We start from the raw sequence: 24,976 nt of genomic DNA on the forward strand, positions 1-24,976 counted from the left end.
GTATTCTTGTCTCCATTGCCTGATTCCGTGGTTACCCTTGTATCCTAGTCCTGTGGGATCTCCTTTACTGGCCATTAGATTTAGAGCTAGCATTACATGAGAAATCTCGATTTTGGTTGCATGGTCCCACTTCCCGACACCACACACATTACTCCATTTTCCACTCATCTGAGCCCCATTCATCTCTTTTCCCATTTGGGTCAACATGTGTCCATTGGGTCCACATAGGGTTAGCCTCCCCTTGTCCACACCATGGGTCGAGCCTAGAACAATGCCCCAGAGGTTGATGCAGCAAAAAATAAAGTAAAAAGCATAATTTGGCCACTATTAACAAGAAATGTACCACAAAATGCAAAAGATGGTCGGGACATACAAATTTAGCACGTGGGCAAAAGCCAAACATGAGCTCTACCTCTTATCTATGGTCATCACCCTGGTTCCTATGGGCCCTAGATGAGCCCCTATTATCCGACCCCTGGTGGGCGATGAACTGCCCCACCTCAAGGGGTTATCCACTACTATATATTACACATCATGCTCTCCATCCCCTAGAGCCCCGAGTAGTTACGAAGAAAAATCAATCAAAAGAAAAAGGCATATGAAGAATGGCAGAAAAACAAAGGTCGGGGTAACTCATGTACCACGATTTGATCCCTCCTACACTCATATGCCCAAGTGTGGGCTTCCCTTGTGGTCTGGATGATTCCCCTGATCCCTGCTCCATTCCATCATTATATCATTTGCCACCTACCTCTTAAAGGATGTACCATGGACCTGCCATCCCCTTTAGAGTTTGAAACCACCTCATAAGATCCTTGGTTCACCCCCTATTGAGCATGGAGACACTTGTACATGCCAAAAACCACTATGGAAGGGCATGCCACCATGAAGTGCCCCACTGATCCCATGACTTGTAAGCATTATTACTAGATTATTATAATTATTTGTTGTATTGGAGGGCAAGGGGACACGTTGGATCTTATGCAAGATTGCAGGTGGGTCTTCATTTGGGGCTTAGTCTCCCTATACGAGGTCCTAACCCTCTAGAGGGCCACATTGGCACTTGTAATGTGAACGTTGCGAGCCACGGGCCTCCACCATAGCAGATGTTTCTTTATGGATCCCAAGCAATGTTCATTGATTGCTTGTGTTCCAACTATTGGTTGAGGATGATGCACCTAGTCCACCATGCCCAGCGAGCTTCATAGTTGCACCATACACTTGGCAGATGTTCCAGGATGCCTCCCACTGCAAAGGAAGCCCTTATGTCACTACTCCAACCCTTATAGATGGTCTACAGGCATATTTGATCCATTTGGAGACCCATGAGGATATCCTTGTGGCCCCACACCCACTTGGGAGCACATGTTCTTGATTGGGAAACAAGGGGCCACCCCCTTGTCCACTATGTTTGGAGTCCATTCCTTCGTCATGGCACCCCTTGGACTTCATTAGGCCTCCTCAAAGGCCCAACGACTCACTTTATTGATCATTCGACCCTCTTGAGAGGCTTATCTTTACATTATTGAGCTATTTGGTGGGCTCGTCACCAAAATTTTTGTTATTATGCACATTATTTTGTTTTAGGGGCTAAATTAGGCCTAACTAGCTAAATCGAATTCATTAGGAAGTGTATAAATATAAGTGTGACGAATCATTTGGATCATCATCACTCGGATTGAATCATTCTCTCTTGTGAGATTTTCGCTATTCTTTTTGGAGGACGAAATTGGATGAATGGATGAATTTTGATGTTTGGATCTCTTCATTTTTGTCTTGGAGCTTCACTATTGGCATATAATGATGATTGGATATACTTTTTCTTACATGTAAGTACTCTTTTAATGCTATTTTGTCATTTTCTTATGTCACATGCATGTTGCTGGGGATTTTCGCTATACTAGGCTGAAATTTACTGCTTTTCTTATGTGAAATTGTGGAAATTTGTCTTTTTATAGCATTGCATCATGTCATGGGCCATGTATGAATAAGTGAATATTCCTAGAGATATTTTGTCGAAATTTTATCTTGATAAGTCATCATATATTGCATATCGAAGTGTAAAGACCTTGAAGCAATTGTCCCATGCCCTAATTGCCATGTGAAATTGTTCTAGAGGCCTCCTTGACTAAGTGAAACCATCCCAAGCATTGGAATCTCCTTGACTCCATTTCTCCCAAAGGATTAGGCACTGATCCTCCACTGGTGATCACTCTAAAGCACATCTTTCTCACCTTCTCTCTTTCTTTCTAGGCCTAGCCCCAATAGGTGACCTAGGGCATCAAATTTCTCACAATTCACCCACTAAAAAATTCGATCTCTTTCCCTCTACTGCATTGTTGTGTCTCCTAGGAGCCCTCCAAATTTGAGGCAATTCTGACAGTGGGATCTCGAGATATTCCAAGCCCTAGCTCTGAGATCGATTCTTGCCCTTGGTTTCCCTTGGCTAGTGACCTCATAGGGATCATTGCATCAAAATCACTAAAAATTTATCCTTTGATCCCTTTCTCCTCCACCAGGACAACTCAGAAATTAAATGGCCCCACTGCTCTGTTTCCTATTGGCGCTCGTTCCTCACTTTTCCGCACGATTCTTTTACACATCAACCCGGAGCCATATCATCCCGACCTTCCTATACTGTTTGCTTCAAATGTTCCTACCAGGATTTCCCTTCTGAGATGATGTACCAAATGTATGACCTGACTCCACTTGTCTTCCTCTTATTGACATTCACTTGGCCCACATGCCATGTTATCCCGCTCACAATAGCTCGGCTTGATAGCTAAAGCGAATTCAAAAGTTGTCTAGTTGTAATTTTCAAACGAGTCCCACTTAATAATCTATCGTATCTAGGCCATGTGAGCTTGCTTAGGGTATCTTGTTCGATTGTTAATTAAACCAGTGTTCCACCAAGGTTCCGGGACGAGGGGGCGAGGGAGCGAGGGGGCGCGGGAGCAGCCTATGCAAAAGCTCCCTACCATTTTTTAGGAAACGTGGGGGAGCGTCAGGGTCTTAAAAATTTATAAATATAAAATATAATTTATTAATTGAGTCCACTATGACAATTTGCCAATTTGGTTTGAATTGAAAAGCTGCAAAGCATAGCGTAGGCCTGTTCATGGTGAGATATGCATTAAACTGTTCATGGTTGTTCATGGTGAGATATGTATTAGACGTTGTTCATGAGGCTGTTCATGGTGAGATATGTATTAGACGTTGTTCATATATCAAATGTTGTTCATATATTAAACGATGTTCATGAGGCTGTTCATGGTGTGATATGTATACAAACGATGTTCATATATTAGACGTTATTCACATGTCAAATGCTGTTCATGTCATATGAATATGGAACCACGTTAATGCAATATGGAGTCCATACATGGCATATACGCTGGAAATATATACATTGAATATATACGTTGGGCATTCATATAATACACCACGCAGTCATACACAGTCATGAGGATATCCACGCTGCTGATGAGGATGAGCCACGCAATAGATCTGTTTACATGATATAGCCGCAGGCATAGATGGCAGCCACGCAGATCCGTTGTCATATAGCCGCAGTAAGGAAAGAAATTTAAAACACAGTCATGAAGGGAAATTACACGTAGATCAGGGAAACTTCTACGCAGTCTAAGAGACATGTAACTTACAACCAAAAGAAGAATTGTTCACGCTGAAAAATGACAGGTGTGGCAGCCGTAGTCAAAGTTATAAACTCAGGTACAAGGTCCCACATTAATGGCACGTAACTGTAGATGACAGCGTGGTAAATCCAAGGTTGTCTATAACAGTCTTGACATCTGATCTCGGTGGTTCTTCTGTAGCAATTTAAGCATGTTGGACAGCATAATATAACAATGATTAGTAGATGAAAATCTCGGACGAAGGGACTGTGTTATACACAGCAGTCTTGGGATATCTCGGTAAAATATCAGTGCCAGTACAAACATCTTGTACAGCAAAGAAACGCCCCCTCAGGGAAGGGAAACGCCCCCCTGGCACGTCCCCCTAAGTTTCCTCACTTTTGGGAGCATGGGGAAACGTCCCCTTCTAGTCCCCAAGTCCCCGGAGCGCGGGGGAGCGAGGAAACTAGACCCCTAGGGGGGGGGGCGGGGGGGTGAGTCCCCGTGGAACACTGAATTAAACTTAGCAAAACCACCAAGTATAAAGCCTTCGGCCCAGCACTGTCTAGAGACTGTTCTATTATCCTTCTGGGATAAATCCTTCGGCCCGGCACTGTCGGGTTTCGTCTTTCAGCTCTGTCAAATGACGTATCCCGGTGCTGTCAAATGACAGACTTCCATCGAGGCTTTTAAAAACTAAGTGTTTTGTTGGCTCCTCTTCGTTCTACTCCTCTAGTTCAATTCGATCCTCTACCTTTGGTCTGTGGCTTCTGGTTCTTCTGTTCAATGGCTCGTTGAACTTTTGCTGATCAACGATCAACATCTATCTCTCCCGAGCTTATTGTTCCTCCATGTTTCCGCTACGGCTCTGACTCTGCTTTTGTCTTACTCTAATCTGTGTTGATTCAAAGAGAAATCCATCTCCTGCAAGTCTTAACATATTCAAAGCCTTCTCCTCGTTCTTGAGGACCTCCTCACTTTCGTTGCGCTTACTTCGATGGCTCTCCTGCTAAATGTCGACAAAATACCGCATTGTCTCTTCTGAGCTTCAATTGTGGCCACTCTACAATTCATTCAAACAATTACAGTGTATGGAGATCAATTCACATTATTACAGAAATTCATAACAATGGACCAACCTTGGCACACAAGTCCATATACTCGAACAGAGTATCTCTCTATTAATAAACATACACAGAAAATTTACATAAGGCCCTCTCAGCCTGATTTAAAATAAAATCCCTCTCGGCCTCAGGCCTGCCTTAGTCCTCAAATCCTCTCAAGCTCTCTCTTCTACACACTTCTCTACTCTATATATCCATTAATTTCTCATTTTACATTATTAAATACAAGAGGATTCTAAACTAATTTAGTTCAGATCCACCATTTCCTCACCTAAACCTCTAATCTAGGACTTCCTAGATCCACAAATCTTTCAAGGAATCCAACTACCCTTAAATCTCTCCAACTCACTCAGATATTCTCAAGATCCATCCTAAGGAATATATCTAATTACAATTGCTTTATTTAATTACATATTTTCTAGAAATCTTTAAATACATAGGATATACAAATAATTTAAACAAAAGCACTCACTTAGGGAACCAACTCCCTTGGTAAAGAATTGACCCCTAATCTAGTCAAAATACAATTTTGACTTGGAAGTCGAAATCTCCTACATCACACGAAGGCTTAGATCTTCGGTACACTCATGATCATGTCAGTACAAGACATGACACCTGCCATCACAAGTTCATGCTCCTATAAACAAGGTATGCTCCAATGATCCAAGTCGGGATTGTAACCTACCTTATTGTTGACATGGTCTTATGAAACATTAGTCAAATCTATGACCTGAACGTACTACAAAAGGATTACAAACAAAAACACATTGTAGGTTGCCTTTTTCATTAACTGTGACATTTTGGATTCTTTGAGGTCATATATGAACCCACTCAGCCCTTTATTATTAGTCTTAAGGCCTTCTTGAACTTCTTGAGAATAGCCTTGAGGCCTTGAGACCTTCTAAGAATTTTAGTCTGATTTGAGGGCTCTTATCTAGCGTTTTTCAAGGAAAAGAGAAACTCGGATTCAAGGTGACTTGAATTGCTTCTAACGCAAAATTATTTCCATAACACAGAGATTAGTTGATTGAGGATTATTTTTCCTTCAATGCAAGCCAACTTGACTAGGTTGCTCTTTCACAGTTCACCCACCCTTTGATACCATGTTGTTTTTTCATAGATCTTCTAGATGATAATTACCTCTAATGATTTTTACTTTAAATCCATTCATATTCACATTCATCATTAAGCAATTACATAGAAGGTCTTCAACAATTAAATAAGAATGACAGTAGTATCTGTGGATTTGGGGTAGCATCGGATGTGCTCTAGCCACGAAATTTGGTGGAAAGGTTGGGGCACATGAGACCTCCAATACCCAGAAAGGGTTTGCGCAGATTCTAAACAGTTCAGGAGATATTAAAATAATTAATATTTTTAATGGAGTCCCCAAGTCTAAACTTAGGGAAAATAAAATATTAATGTGTATTAATATGAAACTGTGTTAGAATGGTCCAAAAGACATGGATCAAGCTAGATCTAATCTTAGTCGTTGATTAAGGACTTAATCTCGGTCGTTGATATGTCAACAGGAAAAATATAAGAGGAGGCTTGAGGGTCACTTGGAGAACACACCAAAGTAATCAGTCATACTATTCTCTAGAGTGGGGTTTGCTAAGAGAGATAGAATTAGTGATCGGAGTTGCAGTTGAGGGGCATTGAGTAGAGAGAAACGGAGAGGCAGAGATAGTTCCAGGAGAGATCAACATTGTTGACACAGAGGGCCATAGGGCTGACGCAGGGCCTCCTAAGGCTAACGCAGACCCATCCAGGGTGACGCAGGGCCAGTGCTGGGCAGAGAGGGGCTGACACAGTCCAAAGAGAGGATGACGCAGGGGTTTCGGGGGCAGATTGGTGCTGAAGAGCTGCCAGAAGGATTATCCGGGGTTTCAACCAAGAGATTTGTCTCAAACTGAGAGGTATTACTGCCAAGGAAATTCTCTGTTGGGTAGGCCAGTTTCGGCACCCAGATTGTACTCTGATATTGCTTAATAAGAAAACCCTCAGATAGCTGCACTGGTTTTCCCACATTGGGTTTTTCCGGGGACATTGGTCCAAAAATAATGGTGTCATATGGTGTGATTGTTTCTGTTTCCTTTAGTTGTTGATCTGTAATATGTTGAGCATGCACTAGTGTTTATTTTCAGTATTTACATTGTAAATAACTTGTTAAGTAAAATAACAAGTAGGTAGGAATAAATCAGATAAAGTGCATGGAGGGTTTCTAACTAAGTAGACTTAGAAACTTCAACATGGTATCAAAGCGTGATTGCAGATCACAGGAGGACTAAGGACATCAGCCGAGCGGAGCAATAGCAACAAAAAACAGTTGTCCCGAGGTGACAGAAGTTGTTTCTAGCAGAGCAGCAACAAGGGAAGGGTGACGCAGTGCCTGCGTCATCAAGGGTGAGCCAGGAAGAGGCAGCGCAGAGGCTAAGGAAGGCAAAGGGAGCCTCACGCAGAGCCACGCAGAAGCTGGGAGGGTTGACGCAGTTGGCTAAGGAGGCTGGGTTGCTGGTGCTGAGATTGCGCAAAGCCTATGAGCTCTCACCTTCAGGTTGTTGGGGTTTAGAAGGCTGTGGGAATATTGCAGAGTGGAGCTGGTGAGGTACTGTAGTCAGAACAATACCTGACAGAGCAAGGCCAAGAGGAGGGAGTTGCTACCGAGGGTTTCTAGCCGAGGAACCCGGATCAGTGGTGCAGTTGCACAAGACGATCAGAGTAGGGGGCATCTCGATAGCGACAAAAGGATTTCCATGAGGGAAATTGGGACTCAGAGGGAGTCCAGAAAAGAACTTCCAGATGGGAAGTAGAGACTCAGAGGAGTCAAACAGAGAACTTCCAGGAGGGAAGTAGAAAAGCATCATGGCACTACACGAAGTAAAAGACTAGGATAGACTGGACAGAGCATCGAACTTCGCAGTCTGGAAGGCCAAAATCTTATCTGTACTTGACAGAAATCGTGTCAAGAACTTCGCCTTGAAGGTTATAGCTATCCCGGTCGACCCCAATGATAACAACAAGTACGAGGAGGCAATGGCGAGGGCCAAGAGCATCATCCTTGACAGGGTTAAGGACCATGTAGTACCACACATTGCTGAGAAGGAAACGGCATATGAGATGTAGAGGGCCCTCAAGAAATTGTACTAGCATACTTCTGTGCAAAGAAGAATGCTACTTGAGAATCAGTTGAGGTCATATCAGATGAATAAGGGAGAACCGATTGACACCTTCCTCGGAGGACTGAATGAGATCCGAGATCATTTGACTGCCATACAAGCCACGCCGAATCAGAAGTTGATGGTGAGGACTGTTAGACTCCGTCTTCTCAAGTCCTTTGTCAGAGTCCAATTCACACAGGTGGCTGTCAAAGTCTCTGTTCAATATGCTGGAAACGGCTTTTACAACTTATCAGAAAAGGATCACCGCACATATGCCTCTGCTGGAGCTATTCTTTTAACAGAAAAGACATGGCAATATTTGGAGGAAGGATTAGTTCCATCGACATCCCCGACATCAAGTAACTGGTTAGATTCTGCAGTAAGGTCTTCTTCCAAATCTTGGACGATTTCTGATCGATAACAACAGCATTAATATTTGTCAATCGCCTTGTATTTTTCCAGGGGTATGTTCTTCACCAAGCAGATAGGCTGGAGAAAACAAATGTAATTGGAAGACAAAGCAAGGCTGCATCAGAATTGGAGCTGAAAGTTTACGCGTTAGGTAATGCCATGTCTTTCCTAAAGAACATTTTATTGGATGTAAATGTCAAAGATGTTCGTGATTTGCAGGTGAAGCTTAGCTGCTCTTCTAAAATTTTGAATCTAGTTTTAGCGACAGAAGTTTTGGAGTTTCAAGAATTAGGAAAACAAGATTCGAATTCAGAAAGAGACCGTAACAATGCCATCTCAGAAGTCTAGTGCTACATTAGACTACATCTATCACATTTTTGATAAATTTGCAGTTGATCCCGCACTATTTAGAGGGAGTATCAGGGATCTTAACTTCCATGTTTTGCTTGAAGAATACTTGAAGAATCTTATTGGGCAGTTAAAGGAAGAAAAGGGAAAAGATTTCTCAAATGTCAGGATTCAGTTCCAAGTTCAACTGGCCGAAATCACAAACAGTACAAAAGTCTTGTTCTCCCCCTATCCAAACAAGCCGTTGGGAAATTGGTTCCGTCAACTTATTTGTCTTGTACCTATTCAAATAAGTCGTGCTGAAAACAATGGACTACAACCATTGCTTGATGGGCTTCAAATACCTCCACACCTCACTTATGCAGATAGTATATCACTAGCAACTTTGTTGCGCTTCGGCTTGTATGATGCTGTCCTGAGTCAGCGGAATGGTAAAATCAAGGTTGTCTCATCAATGGGCAAACAAAGTAGCGGTAAATCATACTTATTAAACCACCTATCTGGCTCCCTTTTCGATGTAGCTGGGGGAAGATGCACTGATGGAGTGTGGATGACAGTTCGAATGGATTCAGAGTGCCCCTTTGACTACTTCAGGGCTGCGAGCACGATGATCAATTTATAAAGTACCTACAGCCAGACGTTGGTGTATATATATATATATATATATATATATATATATATATATATATATATATATATATATATATATATATATATATATATATATATATCTGAAAGCCTGGGCCTGTTGCCAATTATAACCCAAGACCAGCAGGTGTGAAGCAGACGTCGAATTGCAGATTAGAAGGGCGATGGATTGTTTTCAGGACTGTAGACCGGAGTTGAGGTGTGCGCTACGCACCGAGGTGGGCGCTACGCACTGAGCCTCACCAGCCAGTGTCAAAATCCACAGGCGCTACGCACTGAGGCGTGCGCTACGCGTTGGGTCCAATGCATTTTATTCATGCTCCACCCAAATACTTTCTGGCACTATTAGTCATTATTGCAATTGGTACATCTTCGTGCAGCTAAGCGGATTTTGAAGCTGTGTGAGTCGAATAAGGGTTTCTATATCAAAGCGGGCCAATTCATGGCATCTGTGCAACATGTGCCCAAAGAATTTACCTCAACACTTTCAACATTACAGGACAAGGCAGTGCCTTGTCACATCAAAACCATAAAGCAAGTATTTGTGGAAAATTTTGGCAAGGAGCTCTCTAACATATATGCATCATTTGATGAGCAACCAATTGCTTCGGCTTCCATTGCACAAGTTACATCGCGCAAGATTGGCTGATGGTCGAGAGGTAGCTGTTAAGGTTCAGTATCCTGGTTTACGACAACGGCTGAGAGTAGACATCAGAACAATGACCATTCTTTCACATGCGATATCATGGATTTTTCCTGATTACCAGTTCGAATGGATCGTGCCAGAATTTGAAAAGACACTTTCTAAGGAACTTGATTTTCTTCAGGAGGCAGAAAATGCAGAAAGAACTGCAAGAAATTTTAAGAAACACAAATCGGTTAAGGTTCCTCATATCTTCTGGGATTTGACCACAAGGCAAGTTCTTACAATGGAATTTATGCATGGCTGCAAGATTGATGATTCACATTGTTTGTTGAGATCAGGCCTAAATCCAATAAAGGTTGCTCAAACCTTGGTGGAGGTGTTTGCAGAAATGATATTTGTCCATGGTCATGCGCATGGAGATCCACACCCTGGCAACATATTAGTTTTTCCACGTTCCAGTAAAAATCATAGCTTTGACCTAGTTCTTTTAGATCATGGTATCTATAGGGAGTTGGATGAAAGATTCAGAGTGGACTTTTGCCAATTATGGAAAGCTCTGATTCTTTTGGATCAACATGAAATGCAACAGATGGGTGAGCGCCTTGGTGTTGGCAAGTATTACCAATATTTGCCTGTAATTTTTACAGGTCGTACTATTGATAGTAAATCTGGTCTGGGAAAAAAGTATGCCAATAGAAGAAAGGAAGCATTTTTGGCCATGAATGCAAGCGAAATGAAACGCTTTTAGAGATATCGACACCTATCAAAGCCAAAAATAAACAGAGACATCTGTCACAGCAGAGAAATAGGGTCGATTTGCCTATTTTTGACCTCAGTTAAATCTCCAAGTGGATCTGCGCTCCAATTTGTGTCTTTAAAGTGGCCATCAGAGGATTTTAAGGGGAACGATCTTCTGTTTTTAGAATAAAGAGATGATTCTATCTCTATTTTTGTAACTTCAGGTGAAACAGCGCCCTTTTTTTTGGGTCGATCTGTTTTCTCCTAGAATAGTTTATTTAATGCATTAAAAATCACTTGTAAAAGTGTGAGGGGAGAGATTTCTGAGAGCGGTGCGTGGAGAAAAACAGAGTTTCATTGTACAGTTTTGACAGGGATTCAATAAAAAAAAAAAATACAGCTCTGACTCCTGAGATTCCTGTGGTATGACATTTGACATATGTTGCTTCTCTGTCTCATACGTTCCTTGTTATGTTTACTGTTTCATTTCATAATCATTTATGTTGAATACTTTTAAGTGAGAAAGGCATAATTCAATTTATTTGCTCTGTCTTGAGGAAGTGTTCATATTTAATGTTTTCTTTTGTTTGACAAGGATCCATCTTCTATGCCCTTGTCGACTTCTCAGCAGTCTTGCCATTCCGTTTATCTCAATTTAATTGTTAAATTTCTTGCCTACCTTGCCTCAGGAGATAATCTGTGTTTTTGATTACATTTCCCTGTTCAAGTTGTTCTTTGCCCCATGTAGCCCAGAAAACCCAATCATTCATTAAAACCCCTTTTCATATCTCTTTACTAGCCTAAAATCAGTATTCTTTATCGGTCATCTCAACCCCTTTGAAAGCTTGTCTGCCGAGATAGACCCGGAGAGAGCCCTCTCCTGTCCTCGTAGGGCTAGCTACGAGGCTGAGTGTGGTTTGATGTGGCCTCGAGTTTTGCCTTCCTCAGCCTGAGGCAAATTCGAACGCTAACATAGTGGCGACCATACTGGGGAGAAATAGTTCGCTAGTTGATGTGTTTGTTTCATGAGTCTTAAACGGAGTCTAAAGTTATGCCATGTAGCCTTCGAAACGCTTTTGCTATGCATAAGCGAAAGTAGATAAACGCTGCTTCAGTCAATCTCCGGTGAGCTTGTGAATGTAGCACTTCATTTGTATTTACCCCAGTACACTTATTTGTTCTAGACCTTGGATGGTTGAGTCTAGCAAATTGATAGGCTGAAATTTACTGTGTCCCTTTGATTGTTCCGAACAATTCCACACTGGCTTCTAGAAGATACACGAGATTAAATCCTGATCCAGATCCACCTCCTATTTACGAAAATCCAAACTTGATTCGAAAAATCCTCCGTCAAGAAAGCTCGGCGACTCCCTTGGTTAAATCTCATTCATGTCCTGCAATTTTTTAGTATCTTGAAGAACTTGACTTTGACGAAAAATTTGAATTGTCACTGTTTAAAACTCAATCCGAAAGTGCACTTGATTCTCTCGTTCCAAATCCTGACTTTGCTGCAGCTCTTAAAGTTGAAAAACATAATAAATTAATTGAAAATTTTATCTTGAGGCACCTACAGAGTGACATTCAAGCTACAAATCTTGTTGATTTCCTAGAAGCTGCATCTGAGAATATTGGATCTGCTGTCACGGCTTCCGCTTCAAAAAATCCCACCGAACCGCCTTTCATTCCCACTATTCCCCTGCAACCTATAATCACATATCAACAGTCCGCAGTGAATTCTCCTTCCTCATCTCACGTCGCTTCTCCTCCACATACACCTCCTCATACTCCTCATACTTCGGTTACATCTACTCCACCAACTACTCCCAGACCAAATCTGCCTAGAGCAATGGCTGCTCGGTTTGCTCCTCTCGCTCTTCCTCAAGATTTGCATGATATGCCGGCGGATTATCAGAGTAAGATTCCTTTATTTGATGGCACTCCTCAAAGTGTGTCCGCTCAGCAGCACATAGACAAAATGGCAAATTTTTGTGATTTATATGAGATTGACGAAGAGGATGTAACTATGCGATTGTTTGTGCAAACATTCGGAGGAGAGGTAAGAAAATGGTTCAGAGGCTTGGGAGCCAGAAGTATACCTACGTTGGCTGAACTTCAGAGACAATTTCTAGATCGTTGGGAACTCAGAAAGGATCCGCTTCAGATCAATGTCGAGTACAATAATATCAAACACAATCATGGTGAGTCTGTCCAAGACTACATTATCAGGTTCAATACAGTTTATAATGCTATTCCGGATGATTTAAGACCATCTAGAAAATCAGCTCTTCTCAAATTCCCAGATGGTTTTGATCCGGAGATGGCTTATTCATTACGGGATAGAGATCCGCCTACTTTAGAAGATATGCAAAAGATTGTTGTTAACGTTGAGGCGAATCTGAATGACAAGAGAGCACGATTGAAGGCAGAGAAAAGAGTGACTATAAAGGATGAATCTACATCAGAACCACCTTGGCTTCGTGAGATGGAAAGAATGTTCAAAAGAATGAACTTTGACAAATCAGAACCGCAGATTCATAATCCAAATTACCGTGGCCAGCAACAACCTCAGTTCAGAATTAAACAGCGTGAACAAAGAGTACAAGAGCCGGCAGCCCAACAACCGATCAAGACTCCTCTTTTGCAGAATTTTGTGAGCCAAGATTCAGATGAAGATGCTGATGTAGTAGGGGACCAAAATCACTTCTTTACTCCTGATGATCTGCCCATTTACATCACTGAAGAAGAAGAGTATGGAGAAAGTTCAGGCGCCCAGAAAGATGAAGATTTTATCTTAGCTAATGATGCAGAGTTAGATGATTACCAAAGAGGATATCTGAATGCCTTGTCCACTCAACAGAAGCAGTATTCATTGAGAAACCGAGATGTGCCTATCAATCTGATTCAGAAAAGAAAAGAAGCTACAGCACCAAAGACGGATTCACCGATACCACAGAAGAAAGGAAAGGAGACAATTGATTCCACAACTAGCAAGATATCAGCAGCAGAAAGGACAAATCAGGCAAATATAATCAAAGATAGGAGAGAAGTTCCGGTCAAAGAAGTCGACAAAGTTTCAGCATTTAGTTTGGAAAATGAAATTTCCAAATTAAAAGTATCTATTCCTTTGACTGAAATCATGAAAAACAGCAGCTACCGAGGTCAAGTCTCTAAAATTCTGAATTTTGATCCCATGTTTGACACGGTGAACGTTGAAGATGATCAGCCAGAATTGATATTCGGGCCAGCATTGGATGGTGAATCCCCTAAAAGTGATGTTCCTCCCTTTTATATCAGTTTGATATTGCATGAATATGTTTTGCACAATGCTATGTTTGATTCGGGTGCTTCGCACAATTTGATGCCAAAGGCGATCATGGAGAAACTGGGGTTAGACATTACAAGAAAATATCATGATTTGTATTCATTTGATTCCAGCCGCGTAAGATGTATCGGGCTCATCAAAGATTTGGTTGTTAGCTTAGACCAAATCCCAGCGAAGAATGTCTTGATGGATGTGGTTGTGGCGAACATTCCTCCACGTTTTGGTATGCTACTTTCAAGATCTTGGGGGGCTAAGTTGAAGGGTACTCTACAGTTAGACTTTTCTTATGCTACAATTTCAGTCTTCGGTCAAATGAGAAAGTTATATCGAGAGCAAAAGATGAAATACATGATAACCAGCAAAGAGAAGCCAATCAATCATCCTGTAAATTATGTACATACAGATTTGGAGTCATTTGTTCTATTTGCTGATAGTTTTAATGACCTAGATAGTCAATTAGTTCAGGCAGAAGATATACCAGAGATCACTGAAAATTTCAGAGAAGTTCTGCAAAAGGAAAGAGGAGAAAAGCCAGCTACTATGGAGCAATCAGCTGAAGATAAGGGGCAGCAAACAGAAAAAACAGAGCTAACACAATTTCAACACTTGGAAGAAGATGAGGATGGTCTTTGGACCATGGATTTTGATGGCGCAGTAGGTAGTGAGGGTGCTGGTATTGGTGTGTGGATTCGAAGTCCCTTTTCCGCTCAAGACAAAGTTCCAAGCAAGGTGAGAGTGTGTTCTTATAAATTAGCATTTGACTGTTCAAATAATGAGGCAGAATATGAGGCTCTCATCGCTGGCCTTAAGATTCTTAGAAAGCTGAAAGCGAAGAAGATTGCAGTCTATGGTGATTCCGAGTTGGTGATAAAGCAAGTTAAGGGTGAGTTTCAGGCCAAGCATCCTCGTATGAGGGCATATCGAAATGCAGTCTTAGATATTTTGAAGTTATTTTCTGATCATACCTTGACATGTGTGCCTCGCATACAAAATGGTGTTGCTGATGGACTTGCTAAGGCAGCAAGCAATTTAAAAATTTCGATGAATTCTAGCAATAAGTTTGAGATTCATGTGAAACATCGTCCCACCGTCCCAGACAATCAGCGATGTTGGCAAGTCTTTCAAGATGATGAGGAGATCAATTAGTTTCTGCAAAATAAGGGTAAGTTCAAAGATACCTCAATAGATACTGAACATGATGATGGTAGTGATAATATACAAGTAAATCAAATGGATGTGCTGCAACTTAAAGACAACATTATTCCTAAGGGATTGATTCCTTTAGAGGAGATGTTTGACCAAGATGATGTGGCCCGCAAACCGACATTAAGACCGACTGAAAAAGGTGTTGAAGAGGTAAACATTGGGACAGCTGAAAATCTCAAGCGAGTAAAGCTATCAAAGTCATTGTTACCAAAGGTGAAAGCAGACTATGTGAAATTGTTGTCTTTATTTTCTGATGTTTTTGCATGGGATTATTCAGATCTAAAAACATATGACACAAATATCATTCAGCATACTATTCCTATCAAGCCAAATCAGAAGCCTTTTCGTCAAAAGTTGAGAAGAATCAATCCGAAACTGCTGCCATCAATTGAAAAAGAGGTAAACAGATTGTATAAGTCAGGAATCATTGTGCTTATCCGATTTTCAGATTGGATATCAAACTTGGTACCAGTAAGGAAGAAAATAGGTGAGATCCGTTTATGTATTGACTTCAGAAATTTGAATAAGGTGTCCTTAAAAGATAATTATCCGCTGCCCAAAATGGACCATATATTGCAGCGAGTAGTTGGAGCATCAAGAATGTCACTACTCGACGGCTATTCAGGATACAATCAGATTTTAGTACATGAAGATGACCGTGACAAGACAGCATTTACCACTCCATGGGGAACATTTCATTATGCAAAGATGTCGTTTGGTTTGAAAAATGCAGGAGCCACCTTTTAGCGCGCAATGGACATGGCTTTCGCCAATGAGAAAGATGTATTTTTAGTTGTTTATCTTGATGATTTAACCGTGTTTTCAAATTCTGATGAGGAACATTTGTATCATTTGAAAATTGTCTTCCAAAAATGCAGAAAATATGGCATTTCGCTGAATCCGAAAAAGAGTCTTTTCGCCATGGATGAGGGCAAACTTCTTGGCCACATCATATCTAAAGACGGTATCCGTATTGACCCTGCACGTGTTGAAGCCATTCAGCAAATTGAACAGCCCCGGAACAAGAAAGAAATACAATCCTTCAATGGTAAACTGAATTTTCTGCGTCGCTTCATTCCAAATCTAGCAGAGCATCTTAGAGAAATCACGAGCATGCTAAAAAAGGACAGTCAGGTAAAGTGGACCGAAGCGGCGTTGAAATCATTTAATTTAGTGAAGTTAGCTCTTTCTCCTTGGTATGCTGACATTTTATATGTACTTCAGCATTTGTCTTCACCTCCCGGAATGCCTAGAAACAAAAGTAGAACATTGAAATTGAAAGCTGCAAAATTCTGCATACTAAATTCTGCATTGTATTGGAAAGATCCTGGTGGAATGTTATTGAATTGTTTGGTAGAGGAGGAAGCCAAAAGAGTTGTGGAAGACTTTCATAGAGGTGACTGTGGAGGCCATCTGTTTTGGAAAACCACAGCGAACAAGATTCTAAGGGCAGGTTATTATTGGCCTTCATTATTTTCAGATGTATATAAGGCTGTTAGGAATTGTCATGAATGCCAAATTTTCGAAGGGAAGCAGAAACTACAGCCTTTGCCTCTCAAACCAATTGAAGTCAGCGCACCTTTTCAGCAGTGGGGATTGGATTTCATCGGGGAAATTCATCCGGCATCATCAGGACAGCATCGATGGATATTGACAGCCACAGACTACTTCACAAAATGGATTGAAGCAATTCCTACTCGACAAGCCACGGATGCGGTAATTATCTCTTTTCTTGAAACCAATATTTTGTCACGTTTTGGATGCCCAAGTAAGTTAATCACAGATAATGCAGCAGCATTTAAGTCAAAAAGGATGGTTGAGTTTTGTTATAAGTACAATATCAGCTTGGGACATTCAACCGCATACCATCCTCAAGGAAATGGATTGGCGGAGTCATCTAATAAATCTTTGGTCAATATCATTAAGAAATTGTTGGAAATCAGTAAAAAGGGCTGGCACAAGAAGTTGATAAATGCACTATGGGCTGATAGGGTGAGTCAGAAAAAGTCTATTGGCATGTCTCCTTTCGAGTTGGTGTACGGAACAGACACGGTTTTTCCAACTTCGCTTGCTGTCCCGGTAGTCAAATTGCTTCAAGAAGCGGGTAGTGAGGAAGATCCTATGCAGAGAAGGATTAATCAAATGATTCATTTACAGCAGACACGGGAGGAGGTATTTCAAAACACTTGCAAGTTGCAGGAGCGCATCAAAAAGATTTATGACCGGAAAGCAAAGGCGGACACATTCCAGCTAGATGAAGTAGTTTTGAGATGGGATGCTCGACATGAAGATAAGGGAAAGCATGGCAAATTTGAAAATTTATGGAAGGGTCCTTACAAGATTGCAGCATATCGCGGCCAAAACGCTTTCCTCCTCAAAGAAATGAATGGAGATGAATGTCTTGGAGGGCCGATTAATGGTCGGCTGTTAAAGAGATACTACTTCTGAGTATTTTCTGCTCATTTCATCATCATTGTACATATCATTTTACTTTTATTCTATTGCACATGTAAACTAACTTATCATCTTCAGTCTGGGGCCCGAGGTGAAGGCTATAATTCTGAAAATGAAAGTTAGTTAGTCTAAGTTTGTCAAGTCAGTGTCTAAATCTTTTAGTTTTGAGTCTAGTTTGGTCAAAGCGGTTTTTGGTTTTTCAGTCAAATTCTCAAGCTTTTGTGTCGGAAATAATGACTCCATGGCCCAATGGATGAAGGCACTGTCTAGCTCTTACAGAGATCTGCGGTTCTTGGCATCTCCAAGGAGCTACCATCCCCATTGGAGCCAATGTTAGCGTCGGTCTAGTTATCCCTCTATCAGAGATCAAAGCTCTTTTGCATTTCATGATTAGGTGTCCCATCGGTTTTGATCAGTTGCATTTCGTTAGGCATGCCATAACTCTGATGGAGTGGGTTGTGTCACTCATTCCCCTCGTGCTTGGCACTGCTGGTTCAGGCATGTTTATTAAAATAAGTCTTCAAAGGTCATTTACAATCATGGTTTAAATTTTGAGGTCTTAGGTCTAGGGTTGAGTCAATCTTGTCTTGAAAAGTCTTAGAAGACCAGCAGGCCAGAGGGATGTCTTTGATAGATCATCACTTCAATAATTTTCATCATTGTACAGCTGAATTAGGACTTCTCTTCAAAACTCTGTTTTGAAGATAAGTCGCCATCTCATTTTTGAAAAAATTGTCAAAATTTTCAGTTCTTCAATCGTTCAAGTGCAGCCTTGGTCTCCTTTGCCAGAGCATATCAGAGCTATCCCTGCAAAACATTATCAGTGAAAATCATTATTTCAACCAATTTTAAAGGGGAAACCAAAAAGGTCAAAGCCTATTAATTTTCAAAAAGTGTCAACAACCAAACATAAGAAAATGGGTTTTGGGTTAAGCAAAAATCAACAAGGAGTCTATATGAAGATATTTCTCCTCATTTGCAACCCATTCCACATTCCAAGAGCAAAGAGCATTGTTCTAAGGCGATTTTGTGAGTTTGTGGGCAAATCGGGCCGTTTCCAGGGCGCGCTATGCATCAGGTTGGGCGCGCTACGCACCAGTGGCGCGCTACGCATCAGGCAACAATTCTCAGTGCAATTTTACACGGGTGAGGCGCATCAAGAGCGCGCGGCGCGTTGGGTGAGGCGCGCTACGCATTGGATTTTATGCCCAGAACTTTGCCTGAAACACACTCAAACACCTCTTCTCACGCATCAAATCACAGGTAGGCTTTTATCCACGGCTCGTTCTTGGTTTTGAAAGATTTATGTAAAGAAATCATGCTATATTTTCCATGAAAAACCAAGTGTAAAAACCCTCATTTTCCATTAGTTTGCTGTGAGGATTTAAATGCCAAGATTGCTGTAGGGTTTTCAAACATAAATGTTGCCAAGGTTTTCCCATTTCTTGTGTTTCCCACCCCCTATATTCACCTATATTTTCCCCAATAATTCCTCATAAAACCCTATACTATTCTCCCTCAAATCCTAACCCCTCCCTTCTACTACAAACATATTTCCCTACCCTACCTCATCCCAAACCCTAAAACTTCAAGATTTCCACGCCCCTTCCCTTCCCTAAATTCCTTGTTTTATTTCCATTGTCCCCCATTTCCGTAATGTTTCCCCTTTACTAACAATTCCCTTGTATATTTGTGTCCCCTTGGTCAAAGCATTTTGAGGAAAAGAAAAAGTCTACAGTCAATTTTGCACACAGTTGTATATCAGCATATATATATTCGAGCTACCTTGTTTTTTAAAGAACATGTCAGAGACCGAGTTAGCTTATGAGCAGGATTATGATAGTGATTCTACACCAGAGGTAAGTGTGCCAAGGAGGTATCACAAAGGTGGCAAAGGTGGTCGGCATGTCAGGGAGGAGCCTACTTCTTTGGCTCAATTGCAAGCTTGTCCACTTGCAATGGACTGTTTTCGGTATCAATCATGTTTTGAATACTGTGAGCGGATCTCACAAATCCAGCATCATCGGGAACTAGTCCGTTTATTTGTTCTACATTTGCAGGATGGTCATGTAAACCTTGCTGGAGTAAATTTCACCTTGTCACCCGAGATTATTGCTCAGGCCACTGGGATACCAAATGTAGGGGAGGAATGGAGTAAACGCCAGCAGTTAGACAGATTTCACTATGAGCCATATATTAAGCCCAGGTGTATAAGACACTTGACTGCAGTTTTTCCTTTCAGATTCCTAAGGGATGAGTATGCACCATTGATGAAACTCATCATTCGATATTTCAGTTGCGAGGGCAGATTCTCACGTCTCTATGCGTACCATGTCCGTTTGTTGATGCATTTTACCAGGGTACGTATGATGAACATTCCATTTTTCATGTGTCGCAACATAGAGAGGATGGTGCCTTTAGTACAAAGGAAGAGCCCAGCACATCAGCATAAGAGCATCTATCATTATGCATTGATCAAAATTGTAGTGATGCATCAGTTGGCACAGCAGGGCATTACTTGGGAAGATTTCATCTCCCGTGATTACTTTGCACCATTACAGCCACCTCCCGAGATAGTTCATGATGAGGGAGAACCTTCAAACCAGCCAGACATTCCCGAGACTGAGCATATAAGTGCTCCTTCATATGTGACATATCAGCAAGATCACAGGGCATTATTTGCATCTACACGACGAGTACTATCTCCACCCAGGGTGGAAGGGGTCTCGTTGACTTCATCGGCACAGCGAGTGTGATCTCCACCTTGTGTGGAAGGGGCCTCGCTTTCGACAGCAACACCGCAGGTACAAGATAAGGGCAAGAAGCCCAAGTATGAGGAGGGACCTTCAGGTGAGCCATCCGGTTTTGTTACTATTCATGATGAGACAGCTTCAGAATCATAGAAGACCCAATATATCAGGTATCTAGAGCAGCGGAATAAACAGCTTGAGGACCAGCTCATGATCATAGAGCTACAGAACATCCGTGAGAATCGCCAAGCTGCCCAACATAGGCAAATTGAGTTCACCTCTCTAGAGCAACAGGTAAATGAGGATCGAGAGGTTAATCTCGAGAGGGTCAACATCTACTTGGAGGAACGGTTGAAAAGGGCCGATAGAGATCATGCATTATTGAAACACATGGTTATGCATTACAAAGTCCGGAACCTGGTTTGCAAGGCGCAAATTAGGAGTCTTAAGGCAAAATTGAGGAAAATGGTCAAGAAGCAAAAACGACAAAAGGAGCTTGATCGTCTTCGGATTTTGGCCGAAGCCTCTTTGATTGAGCATAGTACTTGATTGGGGACCCATAGCCCAAATTTCAACAAGTTTGGGGAAAATTTTGTCAATTTTGAAATTTTTGTGTAAAAAACAGGTTTTTGGGCTCAACGCGTAGCGCGCCACGCGCTACCCTTAAAATTGGGAGGTCCAAATCACGAAAGGTTTGCATTTTTGGATTTTTCATGATGAAATACACCTGCTCAGCCACTGCCAAGGCATTTCATCAAGGTTTGGGTCCCCAAAAGGTCAAAAAACATGCAAAAAATGACCTCACTGCCCCTTTTTGAACACACAGGTAGCAGCCTTGGGAGAATGCACTTTTGGAGGGGCAAATGGACATCAAATTGGAAAATTCCACTTGGGTTGGAAAGTAGACATCCAGGGCTTTCCAACAAGCCAACCTGAGCTCAATTTGGATGCCGGGAAGTGCCCCAAAAGCAGGTGGAAAGGCACGCTACGCATAGGGCTCAGGCGCGCTACGCATTAGGATTTTTTGCAAAATTTTCATCTTCAGCTCAGGAAACGAAGCCAGTTTGACCAGTTTTGACTTGTGATGGGATTTTTCACCCTCCTTGATGTAATTAATGTAACTTTATGTTGACTTGACACTTATTTACCTATTCTAGATGATTCATTCATAAAATAGCAAAAATTTAATGAATGAATTGGTTTCCTAGTTTATAGAGGCAAGTTGTTTTGACTGCCTAGATTGTAGTGCTTTGTTTAGAATTGGTTGAAACAGCTCCTAGGATGATGAGCTCGACCCCTAGAGGCAAGGGAATGTGTTAGCTTGCCTATATTATGTATTTTCTTAGTCATTTTCAGGGTTGGACTCTTGGGAATAGCTTGATACACTATTGTACATATTTTATCTGCAATTTTGGCAAAGGATAGACCAGGGTTTTGCAGCACTATTTGGGATTCATGTGGCCTTATGTGTTGATGGTGTGTTTCTCTCAGTACTTGTAAGTTGTGTATGTGTACCACTTTCCTTATTTAATCTTCTGCAATTAAACAAATGAAGTGTTAAGGTAGAATCCATAAATTTGCTATGCTCTGCCTTTAAGTTTGTTTAATTTTCCATGTTTTCTTCAGTTTAAGGAGAATCCTTGAGACTTCCTTGCTCTCCTTAGCTCCTCACCTGTCAGGACTATTCATTCACTCACTTTAAAGGCATCAAAACAATCGCCTATCTTGCCCCAAGTAGACCTCTGCAAAAGCTGTGCCTCATCCCCGCACCCAAAATTGCCTTTCCCTTGAATTCAACAAAACTTCAAAAAATAAATTCCATAATCCTTGTACTTCATACCTAGCCTAAAATTAGTCATCAATTCAATCATCTCGAGCCTCTTTGATTACCTTTTGCCGAGATTGACCGGAGAGCGCCCTCTCCTGTCCTCGTAGGGCTAGCTACGAGGTTGAGCTTGGTTTGATGTTGCCTCGAGTTTTGCCTTCCTCAGCCTGAGGCAAATTCGAACGCTAACAAGGACAACCCTGAATGTTGTCTCAGAAGACTGGGAGGTATTTGTCCAAAGTATACTGGGCAGAGAGACACTTCCACCTTGGGATGAGATGTGGGCGGCTCTTCGCCAAGAAGAGATCAGATGACAGTCGAAGACAGGTAGCAGCAGCAAGGGCATCAAAGTCAAGAAGGATGAAGAAGATGTTTCCCTAGCATCTGAGAGAAAGCAGGAAAAGCGGAAGAAGAAAGATCTCTCCAAGATCAAGTGCTTCCACTGTGGGGAGTTGGGTTATTATGCGACCTAGTGTCCAAGGAAGAACAGTAAGGGAGAGTCTTCCTAGACTAAGGCAGTGCCAGCAAGGGCAGAGAAGGAAGTTTTGACAGACGATGACTGTTGTTGAGAGATTAAATTGTCAAATTAAACCTCTTAATATTAATTGTCAACTCGGGGTTTGTAAGCACGAGTTGCCTTGCACTTTCTTTGTTCATGGCTAGATTAGAGTTTTAGCATTTCCTTATAATAATTAGTGGAGTAATAAACACATTAATACTTGCAAACTTGAAAGAAGTCAAACATCTAGTTGTCATAAGCAGACCCAACAATCAAATTTAACCTAGAGATTTCAGAAATCTTTACGAACTCTGCCTAGCATTCAAATCTGAACTTAACAGGCTACTGAACTATGTACTATTGATCTCAAGTGATGAAAATGAACTCCTAATCACACAAGACTCAATCAATCAAACACTCAAATGCTAGTTCTAGCTCTTCGAGTTTACACTCAAAAGAAATAAAGATCTTCTACTTGTAATAGCAGTTCAATCCTCCAGCAATCTGTACTAGTAGCAATCTGTACCTAATGGCTTGTTACCCTACTAACAAGGATTTTGAAGTTAAGTACTGAACTAAACAATCACTCTATTTCACTCTGTCACTCACTAACTGAATTTTGTATTTGCAATTAAACTTCTTACAAGTCCTAATTAATCATAATGATGAGAACAACTTCAAGCATCTAGTCTACTCAATACCTAGCAATCCAATCAAACAATTTTGGAGAAACTGTACTTCAAATCACTCTGTAATCACACCAATCCTCACTTGCAAATAACCTTATTTAGAATCAATGTGTTGTTGTTAAAATCCAATTGATATCTAACTATGGGAAATGTAATCAAGCACTCCACAAAACAAGGGAAAGCATTCATCCAACTAAACTAATGAAATCGATCATCACACGAAACAGGGGAAAGCATTTATCTAACTAAACTAATGAGTTTGCATTAACAACTAATCACACAAAGCATTCTTTTGTATTCTGCGTTCAATCCACACAATCCATTAATCAATCCAAGAGTCTATTTTCCAAACGAAATGGGACTAAATCGATAATAAATCATCCAACACTTCTAAAAGCAATGTATGTACGCTTATGCAGATAACTTAATCATCAATCCAAACCGAGGTTATACTGATTACAGTGTTTAAACAATCAATGAGTATTTCCTTATGTCGTATTGCCTGCAAAATGATTCAACAGAGAGTCAATTCGATCCAGTTCTTAGAGGAAACAAAGAATGATTTGGTAAATAGACTAATCTCACTCTAATTAATTCAAATCCCATTCATCCCTGATCACTGAAGAGATTTAAATATTAAAGTAATTTCGACACTATCAATGGATAAACAAATTCGTTTCATTCATCAAATGACCATGTAGCACACCTATGTCAATTACAAATCAATACGATGGCAAGGTTTATGAGCAAAGCATAACGTTGTTTGAGGATCACACGGGAATTCAATTGTGGATTATGGAAACAAAGGGTTTAAAAAGCATCAACGCATCTGTATACTCTAAGCAACCGAACTAAGATAATTCTCATGCAGCAAACCAAACCAAAACTAATTCACAGTAAAAGAAGAATTGATTGTAACTAATCACACAGTGTCACTATTATGCAATATACAAAGTGAAACCCAGATGGGTAGGCCCGACCGCACCTGGGAGCTGGCTAACTTACAGTAAAGGAGAGATTTCGAACGCAATCAACTAGTCATCATCAGCAATTCATCACAACACTTAATCCAAATTCAAGGCAGAACCATTGTCGATATCTTCGATTAAAAACAAGTTATGAAATACATAGCAATTACTTCAACGTTTGAGCGCTGCCTCCTTTCCTATGCTTGATGCTCTGCTTTTATACATGTTGTAGATTAATTACAAACAAATTCATGTCGTGTTTGAATTCTCTAGATGGCCTTCAAATAGCTAATGGTTGATGTTGATGTTGATCAATGCAGGGATGGAGGACAAGAACTTATCAAACCGTAACTATGGCATAAAAATAGGCAAATCCAAATTTGACTGTTAAGTACAAATCTGGACATTTTATATAAATTGGCCTCAGAGAACTCCGCATATCTCCCAAACCGTAAGGAATTTTAGAAAACTATTTTAGGGTTAGTAAATTGGCTATACTGGGACCAAAACCCATGTGCCAGATTTTCTTCATTCACCTTCATCTACACAGAA

The 24,976-nt window shown here is 41.0% G+C and overlaps 2 protein-coding genes across 2 annotated transcripts in view; one reads left to right on the top strand and one right to left on the bottom strand.

Moving 5' to 3' along the window:
* Positions 1–24,976, bottom strand: part of LOC149166568 (putative UDP-3-O-acylglucosamine N-acyltransferase 2, mitochondrial) — a 154,285-nt gene that overhangs the window by 86,241 nt on the left and 43,068 nt on the right. The window lies entirely within an intron of this gene.
* On the top strand, positions 9,701–10,721 carry LOC149166569 (uncharacterized). The gene has a single exon (XM_089432566.1). The coding sequence runs from the start codon at positions 9,906–9,908 to the stop codon at positions 10,719–10,721; it is 816 nt and encodes a 271-aa protein (XP_089288692.1). The 5' UTR covers positions 9,701–9,905.

Source organism: Pinus tabuliformis, chromosome 5_1 (assembly GCF_031772625.1).
Source record: "Pinus tabuliformis cultivar Carrire ecotype Pingquan chromosome 5_1, CPIR1, whole genome shotgun sequence".
NCBI lineage: Eukaryota > Viridiplantae > Streptophyta > Pinopsida > Pinales > Pinaceae > Pinus > Pinus tabuliformis.

Coding starts and splice junctions, on each gene's coding strand:
- LOC149166569 (XM_089432566.1), top strand. CDS start 9,906: ATGCATCATTTGATGAGCAACCAATTGCTTCGGCTTCCATTGCACAAG.